This window comes from Quercus suber, unplaced genomic scaffold, assembly GCF_002906115.3.
Source record: "Quercus suber isolate HL8 unplaced genomic scaffold, Cork oak 2.0 scaffold_46, whole genome shotgun sequence".
NCBI lineage: Eukaryota > Viridiplantae > Streptophyta > Magnoliopsida > Fagales > Fagaceae > Quercus > Quercus suber.
In genome coordinates, this window is record NW_027069511.1 from 749,228 (window position 1) to 771,298 (window position 22,071).

At 35.7% G+C, this 22,071-nt stretch overlaps 1 protein-coding gene across 1 annotated transcript; it reads left to right on the forward strand.

Moving 5' to 3' along the window:
* Nucleotides 1–484: 484 nt before the first annotated feature.
* LOC112028661 (copper transporter 6) lies at nucleotides 485–868 on the forward strand. Its single transcript, XM_024061350.2, has one exon. The coding sequence runs from the start codon at nucleotides 485–487 to the stop codon at nucleotides 866–868; it is 384 nt and encodes a 127-aa protein (XP_023917118.2).
* The last annotated feature ends 21,203 nt before the right edge of the window (nucleotides 869–22,071 follow it).

Genomic DNA, 22,071 nt, shown 5'->3' on the forward strand with positions numbered 1-22,071 from the left:
TGAAAGGGAGTTTTTATGTGAAAATTATAGAAACCAAACAAAAGAAATAGAGATGGTATTTGTACTACAATGCTATTGCTACTTTCTTGCGCAGTACAACAAAAGCCAAGCGTACTTTAGTTTCCTTTGGAGTACTGTGGGCTTTAGTTTTTCTATCTAATCCTTTTTTCCTGGGCATGAAGTGTTCCTCCATCTATTTTCTTTCTTTCCTTATTTTATCGGATTAAATTAATTTCCAAAGTCAATAATTAATTGTGATAATGGCCAATAATGGCCTCTTGGGTCTGCAATGGAAGTACCATTAGGTTGAGCAACTTAAAAGAGCATCATGGTAGTACATGATGTACTGGTACTACATAGATGAGTTTAGGTACAACCACCACGAAAATGGCCTCCTTTCCCTTATAAACTCACTTACCTATAATCGTTAATTTCAATTTCCTGAGAGTGAAAGAGTCATATGGATCAAAAAATGAAATCACACATGACATTATTCTGGGGTGATGCCATTGAAATTCTCTTCCCAGGTTGGCCAGGCTCAAACTTCAACTCTTATATGTTAGCATTAACACTTGTGTTTGTGCTCAGTTTGGCAGTAGAGTGGCTTTCGCATACCAAATTCATCAAGCCCACCATGGATAACATCACAGCTGGGATTTTACAAACTGCAATGTATGCATTTCGAGTTGGAATGGCCTATTTGGTCATGCTTGCAGTCATGTCATACAATCTTGGCATTCTACTCGCTGCAGTTGCAGGATATACAATAGGGTTCTTGATCTTTGGCAGTAGGGCTCTTGACAATTCAAAAATATCGAAGATATCCCCTTGCGAGCATCCAGCTGATCTTCCACCATTGATTTGCTAATCAGAAAAGCACATCAAACTTTAATTTGCAGCTGTATGGCCATTATAATTTCTTTATGCATATTGGTATATATATATATATATACAGTTGTATATGATTATCCTATTTTCTGTGAAACTTAGTACTCCAAATTTATAATTTTTTTGTAACAATATTTGGATCTTGCAAACAAAAATAATGAACAAGTTATTGTGCCTGCGTATCTTGCAAGAAAATTTAAATTCTAGGTTGAGAATTGCAGATTTTTGCATACCAGAAGAAAATCCTTCAGCTTCATTTTAGTTAATTATCTACTCATCTAACATCTCAGTTCAAGAGGAACCTTTTTAATTAAATTAACGTATGGTATTAATTATCACAGCCGAATCAGTTTAAACCTCCCCGGTTTCCTTAAGATTTTTCTTTGGAACTTAGTTGACCCCCCAAATTAATTAAAGTTCTACTTTGACCATTAATTTAGTCCTGGTGATTTATTCTGTTCGGCCTTTTCTTTTATTTATTTAGTTTATCCACAATTTTGAGAGTCTCATTACTATTATATTTTAATTAATTTTTAACAAATAAACAATGGAATCTAAATTTAAATATGAAAAAAAATTGCATCCAAATTCCAAACGCACGCCTACTCAGTTAATTAGCTCCCCACAAGTTTTATTGTTATATATTGGATCATAATTATATACTTCACGTCTTTGATCTTGATAATTAATTAATTATACTACTCATGGTCTCGGTCTGCAATTTGCATGAAACGCGCAAATGGGCCTTCGACTATCTCAAATTATACATACACAAATAAACTCAACACTACTCTACTTGCCATGTATTTAGTGCTATTGGGCCCTAGCTCCATCTTCAAGCCCTTACAATGAAGCCCAAAACTCCCTACCTCCTTACCTCTCTCCCCAAGAAAAAGCCCAAATGAGTATAACTCAATGTTTGAGGCTTATCTATTTTGGTAGATTACCATGAAGACTAAAGAAAATATTAAAATGTATGTATAATTTTAAAAAAAAAAATAGTATATAGTTTTTGCCCCTCTCATACAATAATAAATTTAGATAAATTCCGTTATCTTAAAACAGTTGCTTATAACGTTACTCTCATATGAAAGATGAAATTCACAAGTGGAAGATTCACTATTGTATAAGAAGAATGTTACATGCAACCATTATATAAAATACATACTATTTCCAAACTTTATAAGAAGATGAAATTCACAAGTATGGGATCCACCTTTATAAAAAAAAATGTTGTATGCAATTATTACATAAAATATACCATTTACCAAACTTTAAATGAAGATGAAATTTACAAGTGTAAAATCCACTTCTATATAAGAAAGATGTTGCATGTAACCATTATATAAAATATAATATTTCCAAACTTCCATACCACGACCAAAACAGTAGAGATTTTGTTTTGGGTTGAAATGTTGAATAAAAAACATGAGGAATACTTAGCATGTTAGCTTGGTGGCTTGATTTTCTCAACACAACTTATATACCAATTGACATCTGTAAGGATTGCACCACTGGATCATATTACCCTATATTGGAAAGAGGGAGGAGAAAAAAGAATAGTTATTATTATTGTAGGGTTAGGGTTTGTAACCCAAGCCCAAAACAATGAATTTATAAAAAGTGGGTGAAAAAGCTAGACTAGTTGTGAATTTAGCAACTGTTAATTATGATATTAAGGGATGGACCAACATAAAAACACACTTAACCGCTAAATATATTGATGTCCGAAGAAGTATATTATTGATTGAACAGTGAATACAGCTCTTAGGACTACAGTTAAATCTTTCTTCTTTTTATCTTCCTTGATTTTCCAATCTCCTTTCTTTAGAGACCTTTCTCATTTATATAGCCTTCTTCTAAACCATCTTCGTCGTACACTTATTCTTCATCCAAGCAATCACTTGAGTACATGTCACATCAGGTATCTTCTTTAGCTCTCCAGGAGTGTTGGTAGTTGAAGTTGTATTGTTCAGGGGTCTTCTCTACATAAATGCGGCCAGAAAAGTTGCTGCAGTGCATTAAACACGGTGGTAGCAGCTTTTTCCTTTAGATATTTCTCCGTTCTTATCATCTTCAGACATGCCCAAAGCTTATCCTTATCATTGGAATTGCCAGGAAGATCACTTGAACCTCCCAGGTACTTACTTGATTGAGACTCTTTATATCCAAAGAGAATATGCTCTTCGACTTGCTGATGATCTCTTCGGCCTGCCCTCCTTGATCATTTCTAGGTATATTTCTCCCATTTAGAATCCTTCTTAATCATTTTCTTTTCTTCGGACATACCTTAACCCAAAAAAAGGGCCCCAGGCCCAATACACAATGCTGGGCTTTCACCCCCACAATAGCCCCTCCAAAATTTTAATTTTTCTCTCGCGTCCGAGGAGAAAAAATAAGATTTTGATTTGTTACGAAATAAAAACACAAGTATTTGAATTCACACGTGTATAAGCATAGGTTTACGCGCTTCATCATTGCTGCTATCGTTTCAGTATTAGCACTATTAATTACTCTAGGTGGCGTTTTGTCTCATATCCAACGGTGGACCATCGATCCAACGGATGATGCTCTTCCTCATAATTTGGGCAGGATGACTCTTCCCCTTTCATTTATCCCTATATAAAGCCTCAGAAAAGGTTATATCTTCTTTACTTTGCAAACTCTCAAATTATCCAGCGAACTCAAGCAGTCAAATCCACCAAGCTCTTCCAATCATCATTCCTAGATCTTCCCAAAATCTACAAGAATCTCTCTACGAGTTCAAAGATCATTCTCCGATTTAGTTTGTGTAAGTTCTCCTTTATTCAAGCCTTTCATCTTCTCTTCGGCCAGCTTCCTCGGCCTTCAAACTCTCGTTTCCCAGTTATTATTCTGCGACTTCTTCTAGTTAACCAAAAGTGGGTAGATTTCAGTATCTTGTTGATAGTCCTACCTTAATAGAGGAATTTAAGGAGACATACGGCATACCACAGAGGGTAAACCTGAGGTATTGTCCACCAGAAAGGGTATTAATCGACTAAAGAGAGGGGGAAGTCATAATCCCTATGATAGCATTCATAGAAGGAGGAATGACTCTCCCTATGGGTTCTATTACCCAAAACTATCTTCGTAACCATAGGCTTTCTCCTGATCAGTGCGCACCCAATGTCTTTAGGATCCTAAGACAGTTGACGCTTTGAACCTTCATCTAGGATTAGGACTCACCTGGCTTGACGTGGTACATATGTACGAGTGTCATAGCCAGAAGGGAGCGGGATACTATCTTAAATCTCGATCCAACGTCGTTAGGCTCGTCTCCTGCCTTCCCAAGTCCAACAAAGAGATGAAAAACGACTATTTAATCGTCTCGGGCACGTGGCATGACGGTCTTCATTGCCCGACCCAACTAGGAAAGCCAGGTGGGACATCTTAGATTTAGGTTTCCTAACAATAGATTTAGGATCTCCATTTTTTAACAATTTGCCTTCTCTTTGTATCATTATTTTCAAGTTTCTGACTAAGTTTCGTTGTGGTGTTAACAGATAAGGATTACGTTTCTCCTCGGCTCAGCCTCACAAACGTCTGCGTGCTCAACTACTTACTACAATCAGAGATTTTTGTAAGTGAAGACAGGCAGCTCCAGTCCGTTCCTCTCATCCTTGGTTTCACGCCAAATCAACCAATTTTCAGCCGGTTGGCAACGCTATCACTCAAGGAGACTATCAGCTCAAACGAATAAACGTCTCTTGGCACAATTTCCTAGCACCGTTCAATCTTGCCCCCATGCCACATCCAAATCCGCAGGGTATACCATTGCTAGTCCAGCCAGTTCAACAGGTTCCCCTTGAACCAGTAGCAGTAGCTGAAAAAGTCGATTCTTCAACCTCTTCACTTGAGGAGAAAATTGATAAGTTTAGATTTGAAGAAGAGGCTTAGGAAAGGGGTTAAGCGATACAAGTTTCAGAAACCGAGGAAGAAACTGACAGGCAGTCTAGTGTTTACCCTCCTGTTTTAATAACTGCTGTTCCTGACGACTCCTCGGAAGAGGAAGAAGACATGGCCAGCCTAAGAGACTTAATGAAGAATAGGAATAAAAAAGCTGGGCCCAAAAAGACCGGTACGTCCCAACCAATTGCCAGTCTTCCTCCACTACCTCCCCAGGTTCCTTTGGATCGTGGCTCAAAGCAATTACCAGATCCGAAGAAGAATAGGCCCCTCATCGATAATGAAGAAAGAGAGGTGGTGCCTCCAAAAGGGACTAAGCAACAGAAAGTGGTGAGAGACCACCGGAGCAAAAGGGCTTCGTCTACCGAGAGCCAAGACGACGCTCTCGCAGCTGATGTGCACCGAGGACCTCGCACCTGGTCCCCAAGGCTAGAATTGGATGGTGCTCCAATCCCCTAGGAGACCTCCCTCAGAAATTATAATAGGAGGAGGGCAGGTCTCGTTGCTGAGGCCTTGGAGCAACCACTGCTCCTCCCACGAGACATGGAATCTTACAGGCATTTCAGCCAGTATGACCTCTTTTTGTCCCTAAAAAGAGATTTAGCCACAGTAAGTAAATTACTCCACTTCTTTAGTTAGGATACTGATGATGATTTTTTTTTTTTAAGTGAAATTTTTCCTTCTGTTATGTAGATTACCCAGCAGGTTTACGTGGCCGAGGAGTGGAACAAAAAGGCCTATACTAAAGCCCAAGCAGAGGCCCACTCTCAGTTTAAGGCAAAAAAATCACTGGGCAGTCTAAAGGAAGATTGTTCTCGGCTGTCCGAGCAGCTGAGGGATATGACAAGCCAAAGAGATAATCTCGATGCTGGCCTGAAGACTGCTGAAAAGAAGGCTGAAGACCAACGCAAGCAGTTGCGCATAACCGAGATCAATCTGGAGACAGAGAGAGAGTTGGTCAAAAGTCTTCGTGCTGAATTACAAAAAGCCAAGGAAGCTACTCAGTTGGCCAAGAAAGATGCTCAGCTGGCTAAAGTGGCAGTGGAGGCTGAAAGACAAGCAGCATATACCCTTGGGGTGGAGAAGACTCAACTCAGACTCACTGAGGAGTTCGCCAAGGTCTGTAGGGAATACTGCGATGTAACTTGGGATAAAGCCCTTGAAGCTGCTGGGGTCCCTCTAGAGGCTGACTTGAGGCAGCCTAAGAATGTTTTCTACCACCCAAACATTTGCGAACTCCCAAAAGCTCTGGAGCAGCTTGTCGTCGACCAGACCCTTCCTAATCCTACTGAAGCACCCAAAGAGTCTGGTCAGACTGAAGGCCAAGGCAAGCAGGCTGAGGATCAGATCATGGATGTTGCTACCCAGCCCAACCATACTGCTGACCCTTTGGCTCCCTAGACGAAGACTTAGATATCTAAGGATTTCTACTTCATACTTACATTAGTTAGTTTTTTTTTTTTTTTTTTTTTTTAATTTTTTTTTATGTAAGGGGTTGTAATGTACCTTCTTTTTAATTAATGAAATTGTTCTTCTATTTTCGGTCTTCGTCACAGATGTTATGAAAATTACTACTATTGCAAATGACTGACTTGTAGTTAAGATAACATAGGCAAACTTAACAATAATATCATATTAATGATGCAAACAATTTACTCCAATACTGGAAGAAACTGATTGTGTAAGAATTATTAATAAACATTAAAAGCGATGAATGATATGAAGATCTTACAGTTTTTCTTGAATATTTATGGAGAATACTTCTGAGCACTAACTTTGTATTGAGTACGTGGCCGAAGAGATTTATCTTAGCTAGCATTTACTCAAATAAGTTTAAACACTTAGGAGGATCGTAAGGGAGTGTTAACTAACAAAAATCATCTAGTCCGAGGACTTCCGGCATGATTGGATTTAAGTTTAAACACTTAGGAGAATCGTAAGAGAGTGTTAACTAACCCAAATCATCTGGTCCAAGGACTTCAAGCATGATTGGATTTAAGTTTAAACATTTAAGAGGATCATAAGGGAGTGTTAACTAACCTAAATCATCTGATCCGAGGACTTCAGGCATGATTGGATTTAAGTTTAAACACTTAGGAAAACTGCAACGGAGTGTTAACTAACCTAAATTATTTAGTCTGAAGACTTCAGGCATGATTGGATTTAAGTTTAAACACTTAGGAGGATCATAAGGGAGTGTTAACTAACCCAAATCATCTGGTTTGAGGACTTCAGGCATGATTGGATTTAAATTTAAACACTTAGGAAAACTGCAACGGAGTATTAACTAACCCAAATCATCTGGTCCGAGGACTTCAGGCATGATTAGATTAAATTTAAACGCTTAGGAGGATCGTAAGGGAGTGCTAACTAACCCAAATCATCTGGTCTGAGGACTTCAGGCATGATTGGATTTAAATTTAAACACTTAAGGAAATTGTAACGGAGTGTTAAGTAACCCAAATCATCTGGTCCGAAGACTTCAGGCATGATTGCATTTAAGTTTAAACGCTTGTCCAAAAATTTTATATAATAAATTGGCATATTGATTAAAGAAAAGGTTCGATTAATAATAGTACCTTTTGAGGTTGTTTACATTCTAAGGGCGTGGTATTACATGACTATCTGAGTCTTCCAAAAAATACGCTCCAATGCCAACCCCTAAGGTAATACGGTATGGCCCTTCCCAATTGGGTCCTAACTTTCCCCAAGCGGGGTTTTTTACAGTGCCCACAACTTTTCTGAGCACCAAGTCACTAGGTTCTAGAAGTCTTAGCTTTACGTTGACATCATAGCCCTGCCTAAGTTTTTGTTGATAATGTGCTAATCAGACCATTGCATTTTCTCTCTTTTCATCAATCAAATCCAAACTCTTCTCCAACAGCTCACCATTACCGGTCGGACTGAATGAGCTGGTTTTCAGTGTTGGGAATCCAATCTCTAGAGGTATGACAACTTCAGCCCCATAGGTCATCGAGAAGGAGGTCTCTCCAGTAGACCTACGAGGCATAATTCTGTATGTCTAAAGTACGTGTGGCAGTTCTTCTACCCATTTGCCTTTTGCGTCATCTAGTCTTTTCTTTAGTCCATTTACTATGACTTTGTTAACAGTTTCTGCTTGCCCATTCCCTTGGGGATAAGTAGGGGTGGAGTATCTATTCATGATCCCCAACTCAACACAGTAATTCTTGAATGCTTTACTATCAAATTGAAGGTCATTGTCCGAGATGAGGGTATGGGGAATTTCAAACTGAGTGACAATATTTTTCCAGGTAAACTTCTTTGCATCGACATTCCTGATGTTGGCTAGAGGCTCAGCTTCAACCCATTTGGTGAAATAGTCTGTGCCGACCAGAAGGTACTTCTTATTTCCTGCGGCCTTAGGGAATGGACTCATTATATCTAAGCCCCATTGAGCAAATGGCCATGAGTTAGATAATAAATTAAGGACTCCACCTGGTTGATGTATATTTGGTGCAAATCGCTGACATTAATCGCATTTTTTAATATATTCATGGGTTTCTTTCTACATATCCAGCCACCAATAACCTTGAGTAATGGCCCTATAAGCCAAAGATCTACTTCTAGTATGACTTCCACAGATTACTTCATGCAATTCTTCCAAAAGTGATTCAGCTGCTTCAGGATGCATGCATAATAAGTATGGTCCTTAGTAAGAGCGTTTGTACAATTTATGGTCCTCGGATAACCAGAATCTAGTTGTCTTCCTCCGAACTTTGTCGGCTTCCAGCTTCTCTTCAGGCAAAATATCATCCTTCAAGAATTTAACTGTAGGATCCATCCAATTGAACTCGACTCTGATTTGATGAACTTGAACAACCTCACCCCTTGTTCCCATAGGCTTATGCAGGTCTTCGATGAGGATAACTCTACGTAAATCCTGGGCCGAGGATGTGGCAAGCATGGCCAAAGAATTAGCATGTGCATTTCCACTTCTGGGGATGTGCAGTAAGCTAAAAGATTCAAACTCCGACTGCAAGCATTTAACTCGGCTTAAGTACTCCTACATTCGTTCATCTTTTGACTCAAATTCTCCTTGCACTTATCTGACGACTAGCCTTGAGTCCGAGAACACTTCCACTAACTTTCCTCCCATCCTTTGAACTATAGTCATTCCCATTAGTAGAGCTTCATACTCAGCCTCATTATTTGTGACCGTAAAGCTTAATCTTAGCGATTTTTTAATAACGATTCTTTCTGGAGATATTAACACTATCCCCACTCCAGATACTTTCTGGTTCGCTGCACCATCTACATATACTTCCCAGGATGAAGGGCCTTTTTGGGAGATTACGCCAACCGATTTTCCATCCATGTCCTGTGTTGGTATCAATTCTTCTAACGATGGCTCAGTAAACTCAACTACTAAATCTGCGAGGATCTGCCCCTTTATGGAGGTGCGTGGCATATACTTGATGTTAAAAGCCCCTAAGATAATGCCCCATTTGGCTATTCTCCCTGTGTAGTCAACACTTCTGAGTATGGTTTTAAGTGGAAGTTGGGTAAGAACAACTACTGTGTATGCTTGAAAATAGTAAGGCAACTTCTGAGTGCCGAGCACTACTATCAGGATTACTTTCTCTAATGGCGAATATCGAATCTCTGCCTCATGCAATGATTTACTCATATAGTAAACTGGCCTTTGTACACCTTGGTCCACTCGTATCAACACCAAACTCACAGCATAAGAGGCCACAACAATGTAGGCAAACAAGACCTCATCTAGCTCAGGACTGGACATGATTGACGGCCAAGCTAAATAGTCTTTAAGTTGTTGGAAAGCCAAAGCACACTCTTCAGTCCACTCGAATCCTTTCCATTTGTTAGTCAAGAAAAGAAAGGTTTACACCTATCTACTGATCGAGCAATGAATCGGTTCAGAGCAGCGGTCATTCTTGTCAGTTTCTGAACTTCTTAGGATTCCGAGGAGCTTGTAAATTGTTGATGGCCTTTATCTGGTCGGGGTTAACTTCGATTCCCCTGTGAGTCACCATGTACCCCAAGAATTTGCCTAACCCCACACCAAATGCGCAGCTTATACCTCCTTAGAACTTCAAAAATGTTTTCAAGATCCTTTACATGTTCAGAGACGATCTTGCTTTTCACCACCATGTCATCTATGTAAATCTCGATACTTTTACCTAGCTGTGGCTCAAACATCCTAGTCATCATTCTTTGGTAGGTGGATCCTGCGTTTTTCAAACCAAATGGTATCACTTTGTAGTGGTAATTCCCAATAGGGGTGACAAAAGCAGTCTTCTCCTGATCCTCCAAAGCTAATGGCATTTGATGGTAACCTTGGAAAGCGTCCAAGAAACTCATCCGAAGATGGCCAACAGTAGCATCTACTAGCTGATCAATTTTTGGCATAGGGAATGGATCCTTAGGACAAGCCTTATTCAAATCAGTGAAGTCCACACAAACTCGCCATTTCTCATTCTTCTTCTTCACCACCACCGTATTTGCTAGCCACTCAAGATAAATAAAAAAATAAAATAAAAAAATAAAAAAAAATTCTTTAATAGCCCCAGCTTGTTTGAGTTTTGTCACTTCTTCTCTTACTGCATCAGCATACTCCTTGGATGGGCACCAAGGAAACTGTTTCTTAGGAGTAATCAATGGATTAACCTTCAAATGGTGACATATGAATTTTGGATCCACCCCTGAGGCTTCATAGGCATTCCAGGTGAATATATCAAGGTTTCTTTTAAGGAACTCTGTTAACTCTTCCTTCTCCTGCAGAGGTAGCTGAGATCCAACTTGAAAGAACTTTTCTGGATTGTTTTCAATAGTAACTTTAACTAAATCTTCACACCTAGCACCTTCAGCTGTATCTTCAACGGGCGATGCCCGAGGATTTAACTGCTATAAACCCCTTTCGGCCTGGGCCAAAGACACAGTTTCGAGCTTACACCGAATAACAGCCACTAAGCACTGTCTGGCCACGAATTGATCTCCCCAAATTTCACTAACCTGTCCCTCAAATTGATATTTAACCTTCTGATGTAGAGTAGAGGAAACAGCCCCTAGTGTATGGAGCCAAGGTCTGGCTACAATTACAGTATAGGGCGAATATACTTCCACAACGATGAAATCTACCTCTACTACTTCTGCACCAGTTTGCACAGGCAATCGTATTTGTCTCTTTGGGGTAATAACTCTTCCTTCAAAACTCATCAGGGGAGAATTGTATGGTTCTAAATCATTGGGTTTTAAGTTTAGTCCCCTATAAAGATTAGGATACATTATTTCTACCATGCTTCTCTGGTCCACCATAACCCTTTTCACGTCATACCCTCCAATTCTGAGGGTGATCACTAAAGCGTCATCATGGGGTTGGATGGTCCCAACCATGCCTTCATCCGAGAATCCTAACACCGATTTGGTACCCGATTTAACTCTCTTTGAACTATGACTAAAGTCTCCTGCGGGTAACCGGGCCACCAACATAACCTTGGATGGTGAGGATCCTGTTCTTCCCGGTGTTGCGAATATGACATTGATAGTTCCTAAAGGAGGCTTCGAAGAATCATCTCATCGGGGCTCCGAGTTTATCTGACCTCCTTGGCCGCTGGAATAATGCAAAAGCTGTTTCAATCAACCCTCGCAGACAAGCTAATCCAAATGATCCCACAGGCTCCTACAATCCTCTGTGGTATGCTCGTGGTCCTGATGGTACTGGCAATATAGGTTATGATTATGCCTCTCAGGGTTTCCCACCATCTTGTTTGGCCACTTGAAGAATAATTCATTCTTGATCTTTTCCAACACTTGATGTACTGGCTCTTTGAATACAGCGTTGACAACTTGAAGATTTGCTGATCCTGACTGCCCAAAAAAATCCCTATGCTGCTTGTTATTACCATATCTATCCGACCTGAAATCTCTCTTCTCTTGGGGGATGACCTTATCTTTTCCCTTTCCTTGCTGCTGATCTTCCTCAACTCTTTTATACTTGTCAATACGGTCTATGAGCTGACGCACGTTAGTAACTGACTTACCAGTTAGAGACTTCCTTAAACCATGTTCAGTAGGGAGGCCGAGCTTGAACGTATTAAGGGCCACTCCATCACAATTGTCTTCCATCTCATTGAACATTTCCCAGTACCTATCTGAGTATGTTTTCAAGGTCTCGCCTTCTTGCATGCTCAAAGATAACAAAGAAGCTAAGGGTTTAGCCACTCTTCGGCAAGTGACAAAACAAGAACCAAATGCTTGAGTGAGCTCTCTTAAGGAGTTAACGGAATCTGCTTTCAGACTGTCAAACCATCTCATCGCAACTGGTCCAAGACTGGAGGGGAAGACTTTGCACATCAAAGCTTCATCTTTAGAATGGATTGCCATCCTCTGGTTGAAGTGGCTCACATGTTCTACAGGGTCTGTCCTCCCGTTGTAGATAGTGAATGTCGGCTGATGAAAACGGCGAGAAAGCTTTGCTTGTTCGATCCTGCGTGTGAAAGGGGATTTGGAGATTTGATTCAAAGTTTTACTTATAGCATCATTCCCTGTACCCCCATATGATGGACTTGGTGGTTGGCGCCCATGATAGTGCTCTTCTTCGTAAGAGAAAGAATCAGTAACTAGTGTTCTGGTCCTACGTCTGTAAGAGACATCTTGCTCATCGTTAGAGTCATCCTCAGAGTAAGAAGATGTTCGCCTTCTCTTTACAGGGCACAACTCTCTTTTCAGCTTGTCAATCTCTAGTTGCATGGTCTTGTTTTTCTCTACATGAGACACGTGACTTCCATCATGTGACTGGCTTCGATCAGTATGCGTAGTGTGTACACTGCCTTCACGATCATGTCTCTGCTCCAAGTTAAGAAAATGATCAACGTCTTGGGATGCTCTAGATTCTGCTGGTTGTTGCCCTGGTTCCGCCATCATCAATCGTTGCTTCCACTCTTGCTCAAGTTCTCCCCACATATGGCGCCAATTGTAGGGTTAGGAATTGTAACTCAAGCTCAAAACAATGAATTTATAAAAAGTGGGTGAAAGAACTGGGTTAGTTGTGAATTTAACAACGGTTAACTATGATCTTCAGGGATGGGCCAACATAAAAACGCACTTAACAACTAAAAATATTGATATCCGAAGAGGTATATTATTGATTGAACAGTGAATACAATTCTTAGAGCTACAGTTAAATCTTTTTCCCCCTTTCTTTAGAGACCTTTCTCATTTTTATAGCCTTCTTCTAAACCATCTTCATCGTACACTTGTTCTTCATCCAAGCAATCACTTGAGTACGTGTCACATCAGGTATCTTTTTTAGTTCTCCAGGAGTGTTGGTAGTTGAAGTTGTATTGTTCAAGGGTCTTCTCCACATAAATGTGGCCAGAAAAGTTGCTGCAGTACATTAAACACGATGGTAGCATCTTTTTCCTTTAGATATTTATCCGTTCTTATCATCTCCACACATGCTTGAAGTTTATCCTTATCATTGGAATTGCTAGGAAGATAACCACCCAGGTACTTGCTTGATCGAGACTCTTTATATCCGAAGAGAATACGCTCTTCAGCCCGCTGATGATCTCTTCGGCTTGCCCTCCTCGATCATTTCCAGGTATATTTCTCCCATTTGGAATCCTTCTTAATCATTTTCTTCTTTTCAGACATACCTTAACCCAAAAAATGGGCCCCAGGCCCAATACACAATGCTGGGCTTCCCCCCCCCTATAGTATAAATTTATTATCATGTCCATTTACATTAAATAGTTTTTTTTTTAAATTGATCTCAACATAAAAATAAATAAATAAATAAATAAATAAAAAACCTAAACATTAATTGAAAAGTTTATAAAAAGAGAGAGAAGAAGAAGAGAAACCAATTTTAAACACAAGGGAGGAGATGGGCAATTTTTCATCAAGCTTCCTCTTCCCTCCACATTTTCTCTCCAAATTAGAGAGATTCCAAAATCACCCCAAATGTTGAGTAGGTGAGAAAACTCATCGCCCCTATTTTCTCTCTCATTTCCCCCCCTCAACCAAATACCCCTATCATATTATTTTTGCTTCACTCTTCTCTCGCCCATTTACCATCCCCAATAATCACCCCAAATAAACAGGTACTAAAATTATTTCCGATGAAATTAATAGATCTTTATTATTATTTTTTAATTTGCCTCCAATAAGCTCACCACCCCTTAACAAAATGGTACCAAGCATAGCAACAATATACACACATATTATAATAAGGATATCAATAAAATTAGGGTTGTCAAAAAATATTCACAGCAATTATCTTACACTTCTTTTTTTATTAATAATTCAATAGTTATAATAAAGGAAAGGAAATTTAAACCTTAGACGTTTCTATATGAAACACTAGGAGATGCTATCTGGTTGAGCTACAAAGCTCTTGAAAATTACTATATCACACCTTATAATTGCCTATTATCTCACATTTGGGCCACCACATTCTATAATTTAAATTTTATTAATTAACTCATGTGTGACGTATTAGGCAAATTAGGTGTTGTCGTAAATTTTGGTTGTGGCTCTAACTTTACTATAAGGATATTTATTTAAAGTAGCTATTGAATTTTTAAGTTTTATCATATGTCCTCACTCCTCCCATGTTGAATTTGATGTTCTATAAAGTACATTTTGATCACTAATAAGTAAAAGCTATATAGTTGTTGACATTGTGTATTTACTCAAAGTATATGAATGGAACTTTTTGATATATACAAATTATCAAATAATGGATGGAAAATTAATTGACATTTTATGAAATTTAAAATAATCTATATACATTTAATTTCAAAACTGAGGGAAAACTCAATTAGATCTCAAATTAAATTTCAATTGTGGACTAATTTGTGTCATGTGTCCAATAAAAATTTTTAATTTTTATACCAAGTGAATTAATGAGTGCAAAATACTAAGAATCCAATTTTAGTGAAATATTAATAAATAAAAAATAAATAAAAACCAATCATATATCTACTCAACAAAAATTACCACACTTTCTATCTTATTAAAATTTATAATAAAATTATCATAAATATATTTAACTTAGGTAGGAATATTAATATTCATCTAATTACGTTTACTTTTTCTAATAATTCAATCAATTGTAGATATTTTTATGATTAACAAAAATTGTTTACTTTTAAATGCACATGCTAGTTCCGCTCTGCATCTCCAACTGCCGCTAGCAGTTTTGTGAGATGGCGTGTGGTTAGATAAAAAAAAATGCACATGCTAGTTTATATATAAACTCATAAGCATCATTTTTGTTTTAAAATCGAAGAAGAAGAAGAAGAAAAGAATAAAAATTGTAATAAAACTCTTCTATCCTCGTGTGTAGTAGGATGGTATATATTGATTTTTGTTAGGACTTTTATACAAACAAGGAAACCAATGCTTATTTTAAAGTAAGTGATTACATTATTTGTTTAATTTATAGGATTCAGTAAGTGTAAATGGTAACAGTTAAATCAATTCATCTCTCTCTTTTCAATTGGATTAAGTTTCTATTAGTATAGTATTTTCAAGGTTTTTAGAGATGAAAAAAAAAAAAGAGGAAAATACTATAGTTACTACAAAGACTACTCAAAGAGTAATGTTAAAGACACAAATTATTTTACAACATTTTTACAAACTGTTATTGTGGGCAACCTTTCATTGGCTTTTATCCAGAATCACCACTAATATCATTTTTTCATTTATCAATAATCACTAGCCACATTAGCAGTTTGTAAAATATTTTGTAAAAAAATTTGTGTCTCTAGCATTACTCTACTATAAAATATTTACAAATGAATGTAATAATAAATGGAATTAATGAACTTTAACAACCTATAATTAATAAATGTTTGAATTAAATTTTTGTAATTGTTGACATGTTAATTTATAAACCTTGTGTACTAAAATTTGTGCATCTCTAGCATCACTCATGAGGGGAAAAAAAAATCGCTCAACCTTTTTTAAAAATAAATTTATTATCATAAGCTTTGGGGCATCTTTTGTGTAGGGGTTGGGCTTTTTTTTGTAGGGCCTTATCCCTTAGGCATGGGCCTTGGACTGACCTTGGTAATTATCACCCATGTTCTTGCTTTCAAAAATCAAGGAAGCGCCCGTTGATGCTCTTTGAGTAGAGTTTAAAGCATCTCTCCAAACCGTAAGAACACAATATAGATTTGGGTTTGCATTTTGTGATATTTGAGGATGATGCACTAACTACGATCCAAAGCCATGATCAGTTCTAATAGTGTAGAATTTGCTTGGTCTAATTCTTCAATCGTATCAAATATAAAAAGAGAAAACCTAGAGACGCAATAAAATCTCAAAACATTTTCATAATACTTTTGTTTACGAGTTGTGGTGGATTGGTGGGTCTCGCTATCATTTTTGTTTTATTTTATTGACTTATGGTAAGTTGACACAACATTTGAGAAAATATTATAACATTTTGTTATATCTCTATGTTAGATTTAGATTCTTTTCATGGCTGGGATTTTTGTTTTGTACACAGGAAGTTCAATTTTGGCTCAAAATTCTGTATGATTTTAAAGCTTAATTATGCTTTTGCTTCTTTGGATGGCGATGGATTAAGACCACTGTCTGTGTAACGTGCATCTTGGATTTCAATGTTATTCAGGGAAGAAAAAAACACCCATCTATCTTCATGAGGTAATTAATTCAATCCCGAGCCAGTTAGATTGGATTAGATGTAACTGATTAATATATTGCATGCAACTAATTAATTAAGTCTCTGATAAATATTTTCTGTTGTCTTATCATGAGCTATTAGACATTATTGATGTCTTATCATTATCGCCTGAGAAAGAGATATGAATTGTCATTTCCAAAAGAAAAACCAATACAGAAAGAGAGAAGAAAATGACAGTCAAGGAAGTACTCTTTTTTCTTTTTTTCTTTTTTTTTTTGGTGCTAACCATCAAGGAAGTACTACATCTACATGTCCCGAAGAGGTAGTAGAGCTTTCATTAATTCCAAAGTTGAAAGTCGCAGAAAGATATAATGCTAAGCATAACAGACCATGTATGAAGCATGATATCCCGTCAATGGACTGAAAATGAAGGTGTAAGAGTTGGCATGAATCTCTTGATGTGAAATCTTCTAATATGCCCATAATCAGCTTAGGAAGACCAATGGCCACTATAATCCTGTTTTTTCAACGACATAAATAGTTAATAAATGATAATAAAAGCAATTATCATGAAGTAAATAACATGAGTTAAAATGGATTAAGATCCTCTAAATTTTCTAAGGTACTCTATCAATAGATTTTCTTAAATCCTAACCACTCTTTAATGATTTAATGGTCTAGATTCTGCAATATTAGCATTCCACTAACGATATTCTTAAAATAATAAAATAATGTTACAAACAAAACAATTAAGATTATTATTAGTGGAATACTGACATGGCAGAATTTAGACCATTAAATCATTAAAGAATTGTTAAGATTTAAAGAAATCTATTTGGTAGAGTACCCTAGAAAATCTAGAGAATCTAAATCCAAAATTCTATTGTATTTATAAGATTTTTAAATCATATCATATCAATAAATTGGGTTTAGAAGTCTTTTTTTTTTTTATAACTGGGTTAAGAAGTCTTAGTTGTGCCAAATTATAGCAATTTATTATTAAATATAAACAACAACTCAATTGTTCTTATCAACTTCTCCTCTACTGCTTTATCAATTTTTTGGATAAATATAAAAGCTTAATTGTTGTTGTGGGGGTCAGAAATTATCAAAAAGATTCTGAAAACAGGCTGTGACTCGCGATCTGTGCTGGGTTGTTAACTTGCTGTTCGACTTTGTACAGCCCCTACTTGTCATCTTCTTCTTCTCAGTTTTTTTTTTTCCTCACAAAATTTTTGGTTCCAGATCTGAAAAAGTCCAATGCCTACCGGCCAAGTGCTCTGATCATGGTTCCAGAATTTAAAGCTTGTTTTTCTGTGTTTTTTTTTTTTTTTTTTTAAGGTTCAGATTCAGAGGAAAGTAGGGAACCGTGAGAAGCGGTCTGATCCGGTTCTCAGAACCGTGAGGTCCGACCACGGTTCGCACGGATTTCTATTTTTTTCTCATAGAACGGTTCTTGAAGCTAAAAGAACTGCAAAAATGAACGGTTCGAGGTTTTTCTGGTCGGACCGTACGGTCTGGTCCGAGTTTCAAAACCATGAAATTCACTATTATCACAACAAGCTGTTACAAGTAATAGAATTTCAGTACCTTATACTAATCTATAGTTAAACTCTTACCTCAATACCCAATTAGACTTGTTCTGTAGTGATAATATCTCCTTTCAATACACGGCTCTCAATACTTGACTAATTAATTCGATGCGCGGATCCTAATACGTGGCTTACGCACCAACTTGAAAAAGATGTTGGCTACAAAGTTTTTCAATTCATCACACGATGAAGATTACGAAACTCTTTGGTTACAAAATCTTATGGTGTATAAACACAGCAACTTCTTGAAGAGAAAGATGAATTAGAGCATACGTCTCCAATTCACAATATGCTTGTGAAAAACTTTTGCATTAAAGTGCATCAACTGTGACGACCTTTAAAACAATTCTTATATATGTTTAGACTTAAACAGTCTTTTAAGCCTCGATAGATACCAGCTGTCGAGTTTTAAAATTCAGCACTTCTTCACTTGATTCTTGGACAGACTTGTATGACTTTAATACTTGAACTTAAACCTTGTTCTTGAAACATTAAACACATCTTAAATCTATCCAATTACAAGTAAATTGTATTTTATCAAAAGATTAGCCAATTCTATATTAACATATATTCCCAAGATAATTCACATATGTCCTAATACTTTGTATTCTCAAGGTCACCTGTGTTTATTACCTCAAATGAGAGTTTTAATGTTGGTGGTACATTCAGACTCCTCGGGAATTATCTGGGGTGAAACTCCCCTTTATGATTCATAGAGATGGGCCTACCTGTCCTTTCTAGTATGAGCTTTCAAGCCCTTTGGGCTCGACCCAGAATTAAATCCACTCTCCACACAATTATTATTATTAAATTTTGTCTGTCCTAAAAATCAATAATTTTAAAATTCTATTACAAATAGCTTCAAGTAATTTAAAATAAAATTTAATATTTATTTTCATTATTTTGATTATATATCATAGTTTTGTGTTCTAATATAGTAAAATTTATGTACTAGATATTGTTTTTGCGCCAAGTGGATCAATATATGCATGTATTATGCATGTTAAAATTAATGTTTTTTCTTTATCATGTAACTCATTAAGATAGTTATTTTAGTTTTGGTAAAATTATTAAAGTTTCATGCAACTCACTAATTATTAATATAGTTTTGAATTATTTATAGTAATGTATTTGGCATAAAAATTGAATACACGTATCAACTGATATAATGTGGAAATGTTTGAAAATTTGAAACTAATATATATATATATATATATATGTATGTATGTATGTATATGTATGTATGTATTAAATTATTTCTTTTTTTAATTTCCAATTGAGTAGTATATATACTTATCTTAGGTATGTCTAATATATTTGGTATAACTTTAAAATCTAATCAACCAAATATTCATTAAAAAAAAAAAAAAACTTAACACACACACATATATATATATAAGATTAAGATTGTAAATAATATATAAAATATAGAACTATAAATATCGATCATAATTCAAACGTCATACATGATATAGAGAAACATTCGCAAACTAAAGAGTATTAAAACTTAGTTAAATTGAGCTATTTTTGTATAAGTATAAAAGAGAATATTTTAATACTTTTTCATTTTTTTAATTATAAAAAGCATATATATTTCAAATATTTTAAAAAATACGGTCATGTTTAACTTTTTGTACAACATGTAACATGTATACTTTTCTAACTATTTTTTGAGTTAAAAGAGTACAACATTGTTATAATAATTTTGTCATCACATGATAACATTAAATCGAATGCACCTTCCCACCGCACTCGTGAATTGGATAAAAGATGAGAAAGTGCTAGTTTAGCTGAGGTTTCTTTATTAACTTAATTCATTTACGTTTCCATTTTCATGTTTCATATTCTCTTCATTCCTCTCACAAGTGGTATAGGCCCTATCCAAGTACGGAGCTAGAACTTAGAGTTAGGGGGGCAGCTTTGTTACTGGTTGTATTCAGTTGCTTCAGCCTCCGACTTTGTTGTTGCTTAGCTGCTTAGCTGCTAATTGTTTAAATTTTTTTAAAGGGTTAGATTGTTTGTTTTGGCTAAAATTGGTTTACTAAGCTTAATTTTTTTTAGTTTTATTATTGGTAATTTTGTTGTTCGACTAATTTTTTTGGGTTGGTATATATTTTTTTAGATTTGGTCTTAAAAATGAGAAAAATGCTAGAGTTATAAACTTTTTTACAAATTCCTTATGTGATGAGTGGTTATTGGTAAGTAAAAAAAATAATGTAAGTGGTGGGCCCAACTGCGANAGCTTCAAGTAATTTAAAATAAAATTTAATATTTATTTTCATTATTTTGATTATATATCATAGTTTTGTGTTCTAATATAGTAAAATTTATGTACTAGATATTGTTTTTGCGCCAAGTGGATCAATATATGCATGTATTATGCATGTTAAAATTAATGTTTTTTCTTTATCATGTAACTCATTAAGATAGTTATTTTAGTTTTGGTAAAATTATTAAAGTTTCATGCAACTCACTAATTATTAATATAGTTTTGAATTATTTATAGTAATGTATTTGGCATAAAAATTGAATACACGTATCAACTGATATAATGTGGAAATGTTTGAAAATTTGAAACTAATATATATATATATATATATATGTATGTATGTATGTATATGTATGTATGTATTAAATTATTTCTTTTTTTAATTTCCAATTGAGTAGTATATATACTTATCTTAGGTATGTCTAATATATTTGGTATAACTTTAAAATCTAATCAACCAAATATTCATTAAAAAAAAAAAAAAACTTAACACACACACATATATATATATAAGATTAAGATTGTAAATAATATATAAAATATAGAACTATAAATATCGATCATAATTCAAACGTCATACATGATATAGAGAAACATTCGCAAACTAAAGAGTATTAAAACTTAGTTAAATTGAGCTATTTTTGTATAAGTATAAAAGAGAATATTTTAATACTTTTTCATTTTTTTAATTATAAAAAGCATATATATTTCAAATATTTTAAAAAATACGGTCATGTTTAACTTTTTGTACAACATGTAACATGTATACTTTTCTAACTATTTTTTGAGTTAAAAGAGTACAACATTGTTATAATAATTTTGTCATCACATGATAACATTAAATCGAATGCACCTTCCCACCGCACTCGTGAATTGGATAAAAGATGAGAAAGTGCTAGTTTAGCTGAGGTTTCTTTATTAACTTAATTCATTTACGTTTCCATTTTCATGTTTCATATTCTCTTCATTCCTCTCACAAGTGGTATAGGCCCTATCCAAGTACGGAGCTAGAACTTAGAGTTAGGGGGGCAGCTTTGTTACTGGTTGTATTCAGTTGCTTCAGCCTCCGACTTTGTTGTTGCTTAGCTGCTTAGCTGCTAATTGTTTAAATTTTTTTAAAGGGTTAGATTGTTTGTTTTGGCTAAAATTGGTTTACTAAGCTTAATTTTTTTTAGTTTTATTATTGGTAATTTTGTTGTTCGACTAATTTTTTTGGGTTGGTATATATTTTTTTAGATTTGGTCTTAAAAATGAGAAAAATGCTAGAGTTATAAACTTTTTTACAAATTCCTTATGTGATGAGTGGTTATTGGTAAGTAAAAAAAATAATGTAAGTGGTGGGCCCAACTGCGAACTAATAAGAATTTGCTACCTCACTTATCTGTAAAAATGATGTAGAAATTTTTTTAACTATAACAATACTGTTAAAAGAATTAATGATATTATTAAGGAGACATAAAAGTGTAATTTCATAAAACAAAATTGCTAAAATTAGTACCTATGCCCAAATACCCCTTGCGTGACAATATTTGGGCCCTCAATTAATTTATTCAAGGGTTATATCTTGATCCTACCAATGGGGCTCTCAGCTTAGCTTGGTGTGTCCTCTCTAAACATTATCTCAGACCCTTTCCCTCACTTCCCTCACTTCCCAAGTGTTTCCCTCTATCTTTGCTTTCTATCTCTCCTTCCCTTAGTTTCTTCCCTCTTTTTCCCAACCAACCCCTAGTTCTCTACCTCTTCCACCTTTTATAGCA

Bases quoted from the DNA above. Each gene is read 5' to 3' on its own strand.
- LOC112028661 (XM_024061350.2), top strand. From the start codon at position 485: ATGACATTATTCTGGGGTGATGCCATTGAAATTCTCTTCCCAGGTTGG.